At 35.5% G+C, this 16,732-nt stretch overlaps 1 protein-coding gene across 7 annotated transcripts in view; it reads right to left on the reverse strand.

Moving 5' to 3' along the window:
• Window positions 1–4,294: 4,294 nt before the first annotated feature.
• Window positions 4,295–16,732, reverse strand: part of MYBL1 (MYB proto-oncogene like 1) — a 33,758-nt gene continuing 21,320 nt past the window's right edge. For 2 of the 7 annotated variants that reach the window (XM_060127392.1, XM_060127397.1), the window contains 6 exons: window positions 15,263–15,631; window positions 12,934–13,076; window positions 12,392–12,506; window positions 9,028–9,144; window positions 8,835–8,939; window positions 4,295–6,926 (listed from right to left, as the gene is read on the reverse strand). In XM_060127392.1, the coding sequence (XP_059983375.1) occupies window positions 6,801–6,926; window positions 8,835–8,939; window positions 9,028–9,144; window positions 12,392–12,506; window positions 12,934–13,076; window positions 15,263–15,631 (975 nt within the window). In that variant the 3' untranslated portion in view covers window positions 4,295–6,800. Of the gene's footprint in view, window positions 6,927–8,213; window positions 8,394–8,834; window positions 8,940–9,027; window positions 9,145–12,391; window positions 12,507–12,933; window positions 13,077–15,262; window positions 15,632–16,732 lie in introns of all 7 variants that reach the window. The other 5 variants (XM_060127394.1, XM_060127391.1, XM_060127396.1 and 2 more) reach the window with 5 other exon arrangements.

The raw sequence follows: 16,732 nt of genomic DNA on the forward strand, positions 1-16,732 counted from the left end.
ATACGGAGGTTAAAGAATGTAGCAGATGTCCCCGGCCCCTCGGTCAGTAAGGAGAAGAACTGGGATTAAATTAATGAACTCCAAAAGACTTAGGCCGAAAGGAGGGGAAGAGGGAAGGGAGAGTGGGAAGAATTATTACAATGACTATAACTTCTGAAGTTGTTCTGCTGTGGCCTGAAATAGGCAGTGTTTCTTCTGAATTACAGAACATTTTCTCTGTAAATTCCTAGTGATTTAGAACTGCACTGCCCAGTGCGGTAGCCACTGACCACATGTGGCTATTGAGCCCTTGAAACGTGGCTGGTCTTAGTTGAGATGTGTATAAAATGCACATTGGATTTCAAAGATTTGGCATGGGAAAAAAAAGAAAGTAAAATACCTCATTAATAATGTATATTAATCACGTGTTAAAATGATAATATTTTGGATATATTGATTAAATAAATTATTAAATTTTTAAAAATGTAGATGCCCTCTTATCTGACATTATTTGCACTCATTGTTAATTGAGCAAAAGTGTTCAATAACCTGGAGAAGGCCTGTTAGCTTACTAACCGTCAATCAGATGAGTAAGTTAAGTGAATGTTGGTTAAGAGGACGTCAATACTAGGTAATTCCCTGGCGGTTCAGTGGTTAGGACTCAGTGCTTTCACTGCTGAGGGCCTGGGTTCAATCCCTGGTTGGGGAGCTACGATCCCACAAGTCTCACCGCCAGAAAAAAAAAAAAAAACAGCGAGCGAGAGAGAGAACATCAACACTAAATAAACAAGGTAATAACACATTGTGCTATAAAGCAATGTAGCTGACAAAGTACAAAGTAACTAGTGGACCACATTAGAGAGACGTATAATTGGAGAATATGGAAATTTCAGTGGGGCAGGAGTGAAAGCTTGAACTTTAAGGTGGTGGCAAGGTTCAGAGATGTAACTGGACCGTTATGGAGGACTCTGACAAAAGTTCATTCGGTGGAGTGTAGGAAGCTCTTACAGGTCAACTTTTGGTATATTTGGTATATACAGCCCAAGGAAATAGTCACTTATTCCATGCAGCACTTTAACATAAATTAACCAGAAGAAATGGGCCCAACATATACTAGAGAATAATGGTGAGACATCCATAACAGTGCTAGCATTGTAGACTCTTACATGTAAGCATATGAACGGAATAGTGCAAGGCATAATTCGTTTGTATTTTCCTCTACTATCCAACCTAGGCTTAATTTTTAAAAACGTGTCATTGAAGTGTAATGTACATAAACACAGAAAAGTGCACATGTAATAGTAAAGCTTGAATTTGTATAAACATAAAACCATCCATAAAATCAGCACCCAGGGAATTCCCTGGCAGTCCAGTGGTTAGGACTCTGTACTCTCACTGCCGGGGCCCGGGTTCAACCCCTCGTTGGGGAACTAAGGTCCCGCAAGCTGTATGGTGCGCCCCCCCCCAAATCAGCACCCAAAGCAAGAAATAGAGCACTGCAGCACTCCAGACACCCCCCTCAAGGTTCCCTTCAACAATCCTCCCACCCAGGGTACCACTACCTGACTTCTAATAGTATACATTAGTTTTGCCTGTTTTTATACTTTTAGAGAAATAGAATCATATATGTATTCTTTCGTGCCCTATGCTTAATTTTTAAAGAATCAATCCAAATCTCAGATGACTGAATGAATCCAGGCTCAGCATTTTACTGAGTTTGGACAAGCCTCTTAACCTAAGCCTGTTTCCATATCCATAGAAGTGGATTATAAAATGTTTATCTAATAGAGTTGTTGGGAGGATTAAATGAGATCATATATGTGACTGGCACATGGTTGCAGCTGTTACTTGTACTCAAACTTCCAGTCTGTGAACTTCCTGGGAGGTGGAAGACCCCTGGGCACAATTCTCCATAGTGTAAGGGAGGAAATCCACACTATCTGGGCGGAACTTGGCTACTTGATCTCACTTTTGGCCAAAGGAGGAGAGATGCCATTTCTGTTACACATTTATGCATCTCTTCTAGAATATCAGCTTCCTCAAGGGAAGCTATCCTGTTTACCACAGCATGCCCAGTACCTAGTGCCAGGTACTGTAAACACACAGTTAAGTATTGGTTGCTAGTTGAACAAATAAATAAGTGCTAACTGTACTGGGGCTTAGGAAATTATGTCAGAAACTGATCCAGTCTTTTGAGCTATGGTTGGCAAAATTACAGTAGTAAAACCAGAGTAAAGTCAATCTCCCTCCCTTCTTTCCCGGTGCTGGCAAGAAAAATCCACTCAAATCTAGCACATTCTGTACTTGGAACTTGAATAAGTATACCGGATCTGAGACCTTCAAAAATAAGGGCAGGATAGTACACTGCTTTTAATATGGAGTTTGCTCAAACTCAACAGCTTTTAATGTACTGATGCCAAGATGCTAAAAAGTTTTTGAAAACACTCTCTTCCCAACATGTCAGCCATGAGTAATTTTTTTCCTGGTGTACTTTATCTTGGTTTTCCACCAATATTTTTAAACATCTTCTTGACATTATCCATTTATTAAGACAAACAAACAAACAAAAACGGCCAGGGAAGGGGAAAGTGTAATGTTCTGATGGAATTGCCCTTGGTTCCTTTTACCCTCCACTACTTAATTAAAAATAACTTTTCACTTCTCACAGAGTCACAGAGTGGGAAATACCTCTTCAAAACCTCCCATCTGTTTTATATTACAATTAAAAGTCTGATTGGCTGGCAAGCCTACCACTCTATAACTGGATAAATCAGGCAGGAAATCACATGATTATAAAATGAACTAAAAGATTTTAACAAAATAATAGCTTACTGACTATAAAGCAACACTGGTTTTATGCAGATAACTGAGAGACCAAAGCTATTCACAACTGTTGTGTAAAATAAGTATAGTTAATATTCCCTAAGCATCATGACTCCTTTTATAACATTCTTTCAATTTAACACTTACTGAGATTTTCTAAGCACCACGCTAGACACAGGAGCTGTAAATAGCAATCCCTACTCTTCAAAACATGAAGTCTAGTGGGAAAGTTTTATGGAGACACCAGGATAATCAGGAAATGATTCACAGACCTGTGCCTTGAAGGCTGAGTAGGATTCTAACAGGTAGGGAGACAAAGACAAGCAGCCATGAGGAGAGGCACGGAGATAGAAGCATGCACATATATGTTCCGGAAAGATCCAAGTCGCCAGGTCCAGATTAGGAAGTGAAGAAGAAGTCTTGTTATTTAGGCAACAGACAATTATGGAAGATCTTTGAATAGGAGAGATGTGATCAAATCTGTGTGTTTTTTGTAAGTTTCTTTACACTCACATATAAGCAGTTGTATTTCCTCTCAGCAGTTATATTTCACACTGTAAATTAATAAATTAGCATTCTGGTTTCATGTGTCAGTCTCACACACTTGATATAGGCATTCTAGTGAGAGGTAAACTCATTTTTGGTGCATTAATCCATCAGATCTCTAAGGCTAAAAGTAAAATCTAGATGGTGACAAATTCACCGAGGTGATATAATACTGCACAAACCTGACTGGGTGACCAGTTGGCTTTGCCCAGGTGACACCCTGATGTCACAGAACAATTTCTTCATATTTCTGTAGAATGGAGATCAGAGTGATTAGTGCAATCATCTAAATAAAAGATGAAGGAATGGAATTAGAGCTGTGCCTTTATGTGGGCTGAGATTTTACAACAGATTTCAATGTGCAGGGTGAGGGAGAAGCACGAGATTTCACAGTGGGTGATCAAAGGAAAAATAACACCACTAAGAGATAGAACAAAGAAGGGGCAGGTCCAAGTTGGGAAAAAGAGAACATACTACATTTAAGGTACCAACAGAAGAGTCATATGGAGAGTCATATCTAAAGGCAGTTGAGGGCTTCCCTGGTGGCGCAGTGGTTGAGAGTCCGCCTGCCGATGCAGGGGACGCGGGTTCGTGCCCCGGTCCGGGAAGATCCCACGTGCCACGGAGCGGCTGGGCCCGTAAGCCATGGCCGTAGAGGCTGCGCGTCCGGAGCCTGTGGTCTGCAACGGGAGAGGCCACAACAGTGAGAGGCCCACGTACCGCAAAAAAAAAAAAAGGCAGTTGAAAATATGGCTCTAAGTGAGGCTCAAGTATTTCCATTTCTTGAGTAAAGACGTCAAGCTGTGTTAACAGATAAAATCACCTGCAAAGGGAGCGCTAAAGGAGAAAAATGGTCTTAAGAACAGAATGTTGGGTCAAGTCCTTAAAGGTTCGATCAATACCATAAAATACAAAACCAAAGTGAAATGAGCAATGCCATGTCAGCTTGTACACAGATGTTTTATTTTGGATGTTAACAGTCAACATTGTATGCAAGATTCTCTTACAATGGAAAGTTTTCCCATACATCAAAAAACTCAATTTAGTCAGGGTAATTGCTGTATTAATGCGAAAACCTTATAACAAAATGTGGTATTATATATGTGTAGTCAGTTTCCATGCAAGTATGGCTGCTACATATATGTCCGGCATTTTTATAACATACTGAAAGAAATTCAAAGGAACATAACAGTATAAAAGGTGATTTAAGATGCCTGACATGTTTAAGATTAAGAAATCTTCTTGCAAAAAGCAACAAAGCAGTTAACTAGAGGATTCAACCAATACCAACCCAAATATGTACTCTGTCCAAAAAGCCCAAGCTGATTTTCAATACATTACATGTGGGATAATTTAATGCTCAAGAAAAATTATGCTTTAAAAAAATATAGCTCTTCCAAGATATTATACTTTGGTAATTGGAGACTATGTTCATCCAAACCAGCTAAGGGCTACATAAAAAAAAAAAAAAAAAAAGGAACCATTATATGTTATTCAAGATAACTGAAATTGAAATGATCCAGTATGATTTTGCTACAATCACTGGTTTTACAAAGTGAAGTTTCTGTGAGAAGTTCACTAATTAGGAAGCAATCAACATACTTAACAAACATGCTACGAAGATTCAAATTGGTTCATCTATTTGTATCAACAAGGCATAATCTTAGTACCACACATTTTCTTCACTTCTCACTACATATAATATGCAAAAATGAGCAAGTAGATTTAAATAGCTTAAAACCCTTTTAGGTCTACTGTTCAAAAGCTAGGCATTAAAATAGTATTTCCATTTCTATCAACATAAAAACATCAGAGAATCTTAAGCTGTTTTTGTTTTAAGGCATAGCATTTTAATATTTGCAAGAATTTGCCTGGTAATGGTTGATTCCATTAAGTTAACTTGAGAACTTGCCATCATTTGCTTTTTATCTTTTCACACAGTGCAAGTGGTGGTTGCTCTTTCCTTCTCTCATAGCAGCAAGCCGATTCTGCTATCTTCTATAGCAGCATACTTCAGGAGTGGAGAGGGAGAGAGTGTGTCAATTACAAATAATTAAAACTACAGTGTACAATTCTATTTACCTGTCAGTGTTTAAGTTGACAGCACACCATTATATGTCTCAAAAAAAATTACATAAAATCTCTACACAAAAGCAAATAAAGACATTCTTTCAAGAAGAAATAAAATAAGTGCAAACACCTAAAACAGGCAACTGAAGCAACTGTTGTAACCTGTAGAGAAACACAAAACATTTATAAAAGGACATATATTTTTATAAATAAAAGATAATGTTCTCTACTTCTGAAACATTGAGTAAATATAATAAACGTCTAAGTGCAGACTGTTTTTAGGGACCAAGTACCATATTATTTTTTAAACAAAATGCAAAAATTTCAAACACATATACAAATCACCAGATTAAATTATATGACCCCCCCATATAATTTAAAAAGAAAATATTAAATTATTATTTAGTACATTTTTAGAACTACTTTATATAACCAACATGATTTAAAGGACATAGTGCAATATTTAGGTAGATGTGACATACAGTATAGATATTGTATTCTTTGCAGCTATAACTTACTATTGTTTCATACTTAAAACTCAAAACTGTTCTTTACTATGTTAGCTTGTAATAACAGGAAACAACATTGGCTTCTAGACACCCTGTATAGGTATAAATATCTACATTTAAGCTTTAAAAATGAAAATAAATTATAAAAACAGACTTCTTTCCAATTTACAAAGTTTTCCTGCTCCTACATACTGTACAATACATTCAACAAAACTCTCAGCTCTTCTGAGATTTATGAAGAAAATACTGACTCTTTACTAATAAGGAAAAAACCTTTTTGCAATGCCTTTTGTTTTTAGTACTATGCTCAAATAAATACATTTAACACTGTAGTTAATTTTACTGTTTTTTGAAAAATACCAAAAATTAGTAGTGCGACTTTCTTTCTTTTAAATTCCTTTCCACTGTGTTTCTTTGTAAATGGTAGCCTAAGTAAATCAGCAGATAGGCAAAAGTACTTCATAAAACCATGAGTGCTTTCTATACAGAGACTAGTTTCAGAAATCATACATACTCATAAAACCTATCTATAACAAAACCGCAGCATCAGGAGAGTAGCAACATATATCTTTTGAAGAAAATATGTGAGAATTTACTTTTAGAATACCCAGGAATATTCTAATATGATTTCCCCATCTTGTTCTTTAAAAACAATTTTTTAAAATCTTACGTCTTAAAAAATAAACTGTGAAATTGCCTACCCCTTACTTAAGTGCCTAGCTTTCTGCTTGCCCAATATGAAAAAGGATGCAAACCATTTTAGGGCTGTATTAAAACTTTAAAAACAGTTAATCAACAAAAAAAATTCATTGCAGCCTAATTTGGTATAGAATCTAATAAGGAAGTGGGGCATTTCATCCGTTTTAATAACAATCACAGTATGAGAGCTCTTGAGGTACTGCCTGTAGCTGTATAAGTGCTCAAATATCTTCTTGCTTGTTCCGTCATGATAAGTTGGTCTTCCGTCTTCCCATAAACCACTGTTTCCCATTCACAAGACTAGGAAGGCAATATTAATAGTGATGTGAAAATTACTAAGATAACTATCCATTCTACTTCACAATTAGACTTTTAAAAAATCAATTAATTGATTGGATATTTAATAATTATTGTAAAAAATGTTTTTGATAACAGCATTGTGATTCTTTTTAAATAATGATGTTTCAAAAATACATACTAAAATATTTATGATCAAGTTTTTTAAGTCAATTTTTTAGCTATCTATAGGACTGTGGAGGCAGTTTAAAATTTCTGTTCCCACAACTGCCCCTCAAATCAAATCAGTCTAAACATGGAAAGAAATGTCAGTCATTACTGCTTCAAAGTTTTGCAAAAGATTTAAAGAGAGAATGCAATGTCAAAAAATGAACCAAGAATGCTTTATGTCTTGCAAATCAGGAAATATATCATAACACAAAGTCAAGTTTACGTTTGTTTCATTTGTTTTCTTCCCTTATTATAGAGTAAAGGTTACTACTCCATAGGTATGACCTGCTATGTAATAAAATTTCCTGAAAAGTTCTGTGTTAAACACTGGTAAATGGGGATTCAGAGAATGTGTTACATGGCTCTGTGAAGAGCAGTGGCTCAAGAAAGAGAGGAGGTGGCCACATCTGATTGCCAAAGATGTTTTCAAGAAATGCTTGAATGTCAGGAAGGATAGCTCTGCAGTCACTGCAGTGTAAAGAAGAAAACTTCCTCCTCAATGACCTCTCAAATTCTCTTGGTTGAATTCTTAAGATAACAAAGTAAAAATTTCTCCAGCCTTCATTTGCAGTTACATAATGGCTGCATAGCATCAGAAAAAAGGATTCTGTTTTACAACTTTGAGCCAGAAAGTTCACTGGAAACCATTATATCGATACCAACAAAATCAAGTTTGAAACTGCTTCCAACCACTTACCCTTTAAAAGTAGCAATCAGGGCTACAATTATTTATTACAGAAGAGGTGCCAGAAGTAGATTTAGATATTTTTAGTTTAAAAATGAAACAGTGCTTAAGAAATCACCAGAAGAGTGATTCCAATTGTCTTTACTATGTTAGCTTGTAATAACAGGAAACAACATTGGCTACCATTCCAATTGTTTAGTTTATATGTGCCCTGATGAGCGAGTCTCTCAAAAACCCAAATCTAGTTTGAGTGACAAAACAATGGTGAATGTCTAGTTACTATTATAGTCAATTTTGAATTTAAAAGAAAAAGTATAATTTCTGATCAGTAGGTCCAAAGTAATAATTGAATGAACAACAACAAAAATCACTGAAAGAAATTTATAAATTCATACCTGAAGATTCTTTTCCAATGTGACAACTTTGGAAGTGTTAGGATTTGGTTTCTTTTTATTAAGTGTATATGTTTTGTTGGTTGAATTTATATCTTGTTTTTCAGGAGTCAAGTTGCACCTATTGTCATGTATTTCCAATAATGGTATCATTAATAAAGATGTTGTAAATATGTTTTCTGACTAAGAGAAAAAAGAAAGAGGAAAATAAAATAACTAATTCAAAAATGGAGACAAATAGAGGGACTACTGAGTAAGTGGTAGTGGAAGCCCTGTTCATTTCCCTCCAAGAAAGCTTCTGGTTCCGATGAAATTTCTAGTAATGCAGTAAAATTAAATATTTAAGAAATGAACCAAAGATATTGAAATTTAAAGCTTTGAGAACTACCATTTTTTGACATCATACATAAGGGAGCTAACTCCCCTCAAGACCAAACAAATATAAAAAGCAAAGAAGTAAATAAGATATTCTCTACAGTTAATTGTTTCTCTCTGAATTAGGCAGAATACTACTAAAGGAAACCGTCTAAGAAGCTCTAATGAATTAGCCACACAATGAGTAAAACACAAGAACCACTAGGACATAAAGCAACCATCTTAATATAAGAAAAATTCTTTACAAACCTGCATGCCTGAAAGATCTTCAGTTACTAGTTGAGTGGCTGGTTCTTCTTTTTCCCAATTATCTAAGACTAGTGATTTTCTGACCTTCTTTACAGAAGCAGTATGCTAGAATGGATAATTTACAACAGGAACATTATGGTCAAGTCACTTGAACACGGTAAGACTTTTATTAACAACAATACTAAAAGATCACCTCTTGTTTGCAGCTTTTGTAAGCTGGTTCATCTTCCTCTTTGAGGAATATGTCTGTTCCAGTTTCTTCTTTTAAAACTTCCCGAATATCTTCTTCCAAGAAGGCAAGTGGCTGTGACTAAATTATTTTTAAAAGGGTTTTTAAAAAGCCTTTTATAGCAATTCCTTTTTCTCCCCATATATAGAAACCCATCTTTTATACTTTTTCATTATTGGCATAACTTTCTCCCAGTCCCTATAGATACATACACAGATGAAAAAGATGTGATCACTGCTCTCAAATAGCTATGGCAAAAATAATATTGCAAAATATTATTGGCAAAAATAATACTGCACATTGCAAGCACTGAATGAAGTGTGCCACTTTCTTCACGCTAGGGCACTAAACAAAAGTCTTCCTTTTGGGGAACCTATTACAGCTCCTGCTTCAATCAGGATCCTCAAAATTAAACAGAAAAGCGATTATTTCCCCAAGTATTTTTATATAAAAATAGGAAACATAGAACGAATTGGGACTACAGTAGCTCTCCTTCTTCTATTTTTATTGTACTTATTGCATAGTGTCTAATTACTAGTTTACATGTTTCTCTTACTACTAAATATGTGAGCTATTTGAGAGCAGTGATCACATCTTTTTCATCTGTGTATACATCTCTGCACACCTAGCCTTAAGCTTAGAGCTGAGACACAGTGTTCAAGAAGTGTGTGCATGTGCATGTGTGTCTGTGTGTGTCTATGTGTGTACTGGAGTGTGGGAAGGCAGGATACAAAAAAAACGTGAATATGGGCTGAATGATGAAATAGTCTCAAAAGATTATTCATCTATCTGTTTAAAAAAAAAAAAAAGGTAATCAAAGCGCCACTAAACAAAAGAACAAACTGGCAGCATGTAATGGCCAGCAGCTTATGTTCCCAGTCGACAAAGTTAGGGAGAGTAGCATTCATATATAAATGAGATTTCACAGCACTTACAAAAACTTTAAAAATGGAAACAGAATTTTTTTAAAGTGCTCTCATCTACAGCCTGAGACATGCAGGAATTATGTCAGTATTTCTGTGTGTTGCTCCAAGAGATCTTGTTTTAAGGATTACATTTCACAAAGAATATAGATAAGGTGCTCTTAAAAAGAAACCTGGAATCTATTTTTCCCCTGTAAGAATACAAGTGTCCTAAGATGTGGTGCATATGTACAAGGGAATAATACTCAAGCCATAAAAAGGAAGGAAATAATACCATTTGCAGCAACATGGATGGACTTAGAGATTATCATACTAAGTAAAGTAAGTCAGACAAAGACAAATACCGTATGATATCACTTACATGTGGAATCTAAAATAGACACAAATGAACTTATCTATGAATCAGAAGCAGATTCACAGACATAGAAAACAGATTTGTGGTTGCCAAGGGGGAAGAGGGGTGGGGGAGGGAAGGATTAGGAGTTTGGGGCTAGGAGATGCAAACTATCATATATAGAATGGATAAATAACAAGGTCCTACGGTATAGCATAGGGAACTGTATTCAATATCCTGTGATAAACCATAATGGAAAAAAATATGAAAAAGAAAGTATATATTTATGTGTGTGTGTGTGTGTAACTGAATCACTTAGCTGTATAGCAGAAATTAACATAACACTGTAAATCAACTATACTTCAGTTTCAAAATAAAAAAAGAAAGAATACAAGTGTCCTAGAAAGCCAACCTCTAAGAAGTGCCTTTGACCCACTGTAAGATACACAAGAAAGCTCAGTGGTGAGCACATAGTAGGTGCTCAGTAAACAACTGGAGGAGGAGGAGCGGAAGGAATGAAAAGTCAGCTCGCTACAAATGAGCCTACAGATACTTTAGAAATTTTAATTACAAAATCAATACTTTCTTTTTATCTTAAATTGCTGGTGAAAATGACCTGTTTTGGCAATGGATAAATTCTTCCGAAACATGAACAAACTGACAGGGACTTAGATATCTGAAACCTAATTTCTTATGCACTATTATTAAAATGATAATTTTTACTCAACATATATGTTGACCAAATGACCCTGAGGCACTGTCAGAATTTTTCAACTATCTTCAAATTATTGCTTATTTGTCGAATTCCCAATTAGGCTACACACCCTTCTGAAGGCAGGAAGCATACCTGACATGTTTAACATTACATCCCCAAAAGCCTAGCTCAGCGCCTGGCACATAATAGGCACTCAATCAATATTTATCAAATTAATGATAAATTTTTTAAACGAATAACAAAACGCTGAAACAGATTAAATCAATTAGGTAATTCCATACAATGGACTAATACAAAAACATTAAAAATTATGGGATAAATATATACAATTTATTAAATTTTAAAAGGTTACAAAAGAGTACACAGTGTGATCCCACTTTTATTATGTATATATTCATAAAAACTAAAAAGTTTACAGAACTCTAAAGAGAATATAATTGTTCATAGCAGCATATGGAACTAAGTGACAAAAATACTTGATCAATCCTACTATGTACCCTCTAAAACAGTATTTCAAAAAAAAGGAAAAGACTAGGAGATTTGAGTGTGAGACATGCTCTTTGGTAGAAAATTGATTAAATCAAGTAAACTAGAATTTATTAATTGATTTACTCAAAATGTGACTAAGAAGATAACTAAAGTACCCTAGAAGTGACCAATATTTTAAAAATCATATTTTATTTCTAATGTACGTAATTTGTCAGAAATCTTTATCTGCCTAGAATCAGAGTGCCCATGGTTCACCTAAGGTACTTCAAAATTATCTGTGTGCTAACACAGGTAACAATTCCCACCTCCGTTCATGTACTACTATTGTTACCACTATTATTAAAATAATAATAGCAGCAACTAAGCACATACTACTTGAAACTTAGTACCAGCCTCTTTATTTCTATTATCTATCTTCACAAATAACCTGCTGGGGTGTTTTATGATATCCACTGAATAGAAGAGGAAACTGAGCCTTAAAGAGGTATCATGATCAATCAGTTTCATAAATATTATTAGGCAAGTACTTATGTATATCAAAATATTAAAATTATTTTATTCTACTGTAGGTAACTGCTACTGAAACTACTAAAAGGTGGGTTTTAGTATTAAGCAATGAGTTATACTGAAACTTGACTTGCCTTCTCTAGACGATACAAAGAAAGTCTGAATTCAAAAGAAGCCAAGCAAAGGTTTACTTACAAGGAAAAAGATTAACACAAATTCAAACTCATAAATCGAGATAACATTTTTTTAATCCAGTTCATTGAACATCTTTTTTAAAATGTTAAAAATCAAGGATAAAAATCAAAATTTGTGTCTTATTAAAATTAGGAAAATTCTTAAAAATAAAAGGAGTATACATACCACAGTTTTAAGAGGGCCATATTTTTTCTCCTGAGCAGCAAGCGCATTCTTAAAAGGAGTGGGAGTTCTTGGTGTGGTACCCAATATAGATCTTCTAATAGTAGGTGTTCTAAACCTATCCAATCATTTAGATATTTGTATTACAGTCAAAATTTGATTTCATATGAGTTAAGGAAGGCAAAGCCACAATAAAAGCACACACTATATTTTCTTGTATATACACATGCTTTATTTAAACATTCCAAGACTTTTAAAGCGTGCCTGCCTAAACTATTCTTATTCCAATCAATCATCTTAAAATAGAAAAAAGACTAATGCAGAAATAAGTACTAAAAATGTTGTTTGCTCAAGATCAAAGTTTTATACTACATTTAGCTGGTTTTCAGTCTCCTAGGGATAAAACATAAGGTTATGATTTTTTTTAAATTCTAAATCCCATATGGACAGGGATGATGATATATGTATAAATGGACAAAAAGCTAATCTGCTCTTGAAATTGTGCTTCCCATTTTCTCAAACATAATTATTTAATATGTACTTACCCTACATTTTCCTTTTGATCTTTGGGGGTTGTTTCCTTATGAAGAGGAGTTGTAATGAGAACTTTCTGCCCACAAATAGGGGTTGATGTGAATGAAGGATTTTCTATATTAATTTGTTCATTTCCAGGACACGTGTTGAAAAACTAAAAAAGGAAGAGAGTTCAAAGACAATTTCTAAAATGTCAAAATCCTACACAAATATCAAACTGATAAGATTTTCAAATTATTTCTCCATTCCTTTTAGGAAAGGATTATCAATAATACATTTACATTCTACTCCATAAAAATTAAGCTCCAAGAGGGCAGGCATTTTTGTTTTGTTCATCACTGCCTCCGCAGAACAGTGTTTAAGATGTAACAGGTATTCAAAAAATAGCTGCTTAACAAATATTCAAAAGTAACAAAACACAATAAAAAAATTTCCAAACAGTGCATCTTATCAAATAGGAATCTATAGAAACCATAAATAGCTGCTGTGTTAAATGTAAGCTTTGTACAACAGTGTAACTGGAAAAAATGTTTTATGATTTTATTAATAAATGATCTTAAGTGTTCCTTTCTATAAGAATATTTAGAACTCAGAATATAATAACAGTACTTTGCTAAGAAGAAGTACAGCTGTCTGGCAAATTTGCCTATTTAGAACACAGCTCAGAACCTTTGAGCAGCCAAAATCGGTATCATAGAGCCTGTTTTCCAAATGACACAATTTACTCATTGGATCTTAACTTACATACAATTGTGAAATACTACTTTATTTCTGTAGCCAACAGAGTAGAAGCAATGGCAAGAAAAAGTGGAAATTGCCAGGGACTTCCCTGGTGGTCCAGTGGTAAAGAATCTGCCTTCCAATGCAGGGGACACGGGTTCGATCCCTGGTCAGGGAACTAGGTTCCCACATGCCGCGGGCACCAAAACTGAGCTCACGTGCCTCAGCTAGAGAGCCCGCATGCCGCAAACTACAGAGCCCAAGCGCTCTGGAGCCTGCGCATCACAACTAGAGAGAGAAAACCTGCACGCCACAACTAGAGAGAAGCCCACACTCTGCAAGGAAAGAAGATCCCGCATGTCTCAGTGAAGATCCCACATGCTGCAACTAAGACCTGATGCAGCCAAAAAAAAAAAATAATAATAAAAAATAAATTAAAAAAATGGAAATCGCTTTAAGGTTGCTTATAACTGGAATGAATTCTATAATAGCTCTATCACTTCTGATGCCCATAAATCACAGGATAAAATCCAAGTTCTTTGCCATGGGATATACAATCTTTATAATCATGCCTCACCTTCTCAGCCATTTTCCACCTTACAATTTACTGTTCAATGAAAATTGCAGGTACACAAAACTCCAAAAATAGAAAATTGCTAGTCTGCTCAAGCCTGGTTCACCTTCCTCAGGATACTCTGTAACTCTTGGGGTGGGGGGTGGACACACTACCTGCATTGTAGCCTATGTAAATAGCATCCCCTGAAGCAGACGGGGTGCCATTTTCAGAGAAAACTGTGGCTGTATACTTACTACCAGATCCTCATCTTCCCAGCATCAAAAACATACCTCCAATAATATCCCAACATCCTCCAAGTTTATTTGGCCATTAAACTTCCTTCTTCTCCTATTGGACTTTTTAACCTCTGTCAAGACACTTTAAGCAAACACCAGCTTCATCTCTTTCTTAATAACTGACCTTGGACAAATTGCCTAACTTCTGAAATTCATTTACCTACCTCTAAGGTTTTCTTAAAGAGCATTAACTAAGATACTATAAGAAAAATGTTTAGCACACAGCCTGGAACATGGTGTTCATTAAGAAAGATAGTATTATAAAATAAAAGGTACAGTTTGCCTTGATATAAATATCTGCTCCCCAGGGATATAACTACAGGAGAAAGCAGATAGTTCCTGACATCCCTAAACAACCTACTGACACATGAAATTCTTATAGGGAGCAGTTGTCTATGAATATATACCTGATATCTCTTGAACAGTCAGTCAGGAAACTGGCTCCCAGTCTCAGCTCTGCCATTAGATAACTTTGGGCAAATCATTTTATCTTTCTGGGCCTATTTCCTGATGAGTTCTATAAAGATGTAGAACTACATATCTAAAACATCCCTTTCCGCTCTAAAAATTGTAAGATAAAATGCAACTACTACACTTTGTGAGATACTTTGCTGATTTACCATAGCTCAGCACTCTCCTGTATACATTTAAATACATTATCCATTTTTATGTGTTATCAAAGCAAGGAACTGTTAGTATGGATGTTAAAGATCTAATTTAATCCAACTCATCAGCATTTGGAAACATAAATAAAAATGACACTACTACCTGTGAAGGAGAAAATGGTAGTGTTTTCACCGGTGTGTGTTTTAGTGCCGTATTACCACCATCATTGAATGAGCCATCACCAGGGTTGCTGCCTGGGGACTGACCCACTCGCATTCTTCTCTTCTTTCTGAGGATGGTTGGTGGAGTGCTAAACTTAGCCACACTTGGAGATGTTAAAGGAACAGCCTCACTGTCTGCACTGTTACAACTGTTTTTTTTCCCTTCAAGTACAAGACTGACGTTAAATTGACATTCCATGGCTCCTTCGTTGTGCTGAATTCGCATTAGTTTTACTGGTGTGGACTTGACAGGAGAAGCAGCAGCATCAGAAAGATCAAAGCTAGTAACATCACTCCATGCTACAGGATCCTGCAATAAATTAAATTCTTAACTAAAGTTATTAATATTATAACCTGGTTAAATCTAGTCTTGAACATAGGATGATGATTTCCAGAGTTAATTAACTACTCATTTTTATCAGTAGAAATAGGCTTTCCTTGGTTCATCTTTTTTTAAGCAAGCCCATACGAGAGGAACAGATTATGCTTTTACGACAACTCCAGTTGGAACATTCCAAAGTAATATTTCATCTAATTCTAAGTAGCTGAAGCTTACTGTCAAAGTACTTTAAATGAAAATAACAAATTACTTTAAGTTATTTTTATAAGAGAGTACAGTTCGTCATAAAACTTCACATTGTATTCCACATCAGAAAACTTTACACTCTATTCCACATCTACATAATCATTTGGTAATATGTATGGAATATCTTCAAAGTGGTCATACACCGTGATCCAAAAATTCAATTTAACCTAAGGACATAATCATGATTTTGCACAAAGCTTTATGTATGTTCTTTAATTTGTAATACTGAAAAACTGGACACCACATAAATGGTGTAAATAAATAAATAATAGTATGTTGGATAAATAAATTTTGCTACATTCATATGACAGAATACCATGAAGCCATTAAAACTCAAGTTTAAAAATGAGTTAAGAGGGCTTCCCTGGTGGCGCAGCGGTTGAGAATCTGCCTGCCATTGCAGGGGACACGGGTTCGAGCCCTGGTCTGAGAGGATCCCACATGCCGCGGGGCAACTAGGCCTGTGAGTCACAACTACTGAGCCTGCACGTCTGGAGCTTGTGCTCCGCAACAAAGAGAGGCCACAATAGGGAGAGGCCCGCGCACCGCGATGAAGAGTGGCCCCCACTCGCCGCAACTAGAGAAAGCCCTCGCACAGAAACGAAGACCCAACACAGCCAAAAATAAATAAATAAAATTAAAAAAAAAAAAAAGCAAGGATGTTTACAAAAAAATGAGTTAAGAAAACGGGGACACGCTCATGATATAATGTGGGAAAAAAATTCACAAACATAATACATTAGTGTATGTTTGGGTTTAAAAATGTATACATATATGTGTTTTATATGTCTATAACACAGCCTGCAAGGAAATACCTCAAACTAT

This window comes from Lagenorhynchus albirostris, chromosome 17 (genome assembly GCF_949774975.1).
Source record: "Lagenorhynchus albirostris chromosome 17, mLagAlb1.1, whole genome shotgun sequence".
Classification (NCBI taxonomy): domain Eukaryota; kingdom Metazoa; phylum Chordata; class Mammalia; order Artiodactyla; family Delphinidae; genus Lagenorhynchus; species Lagenorhynchus albirostris.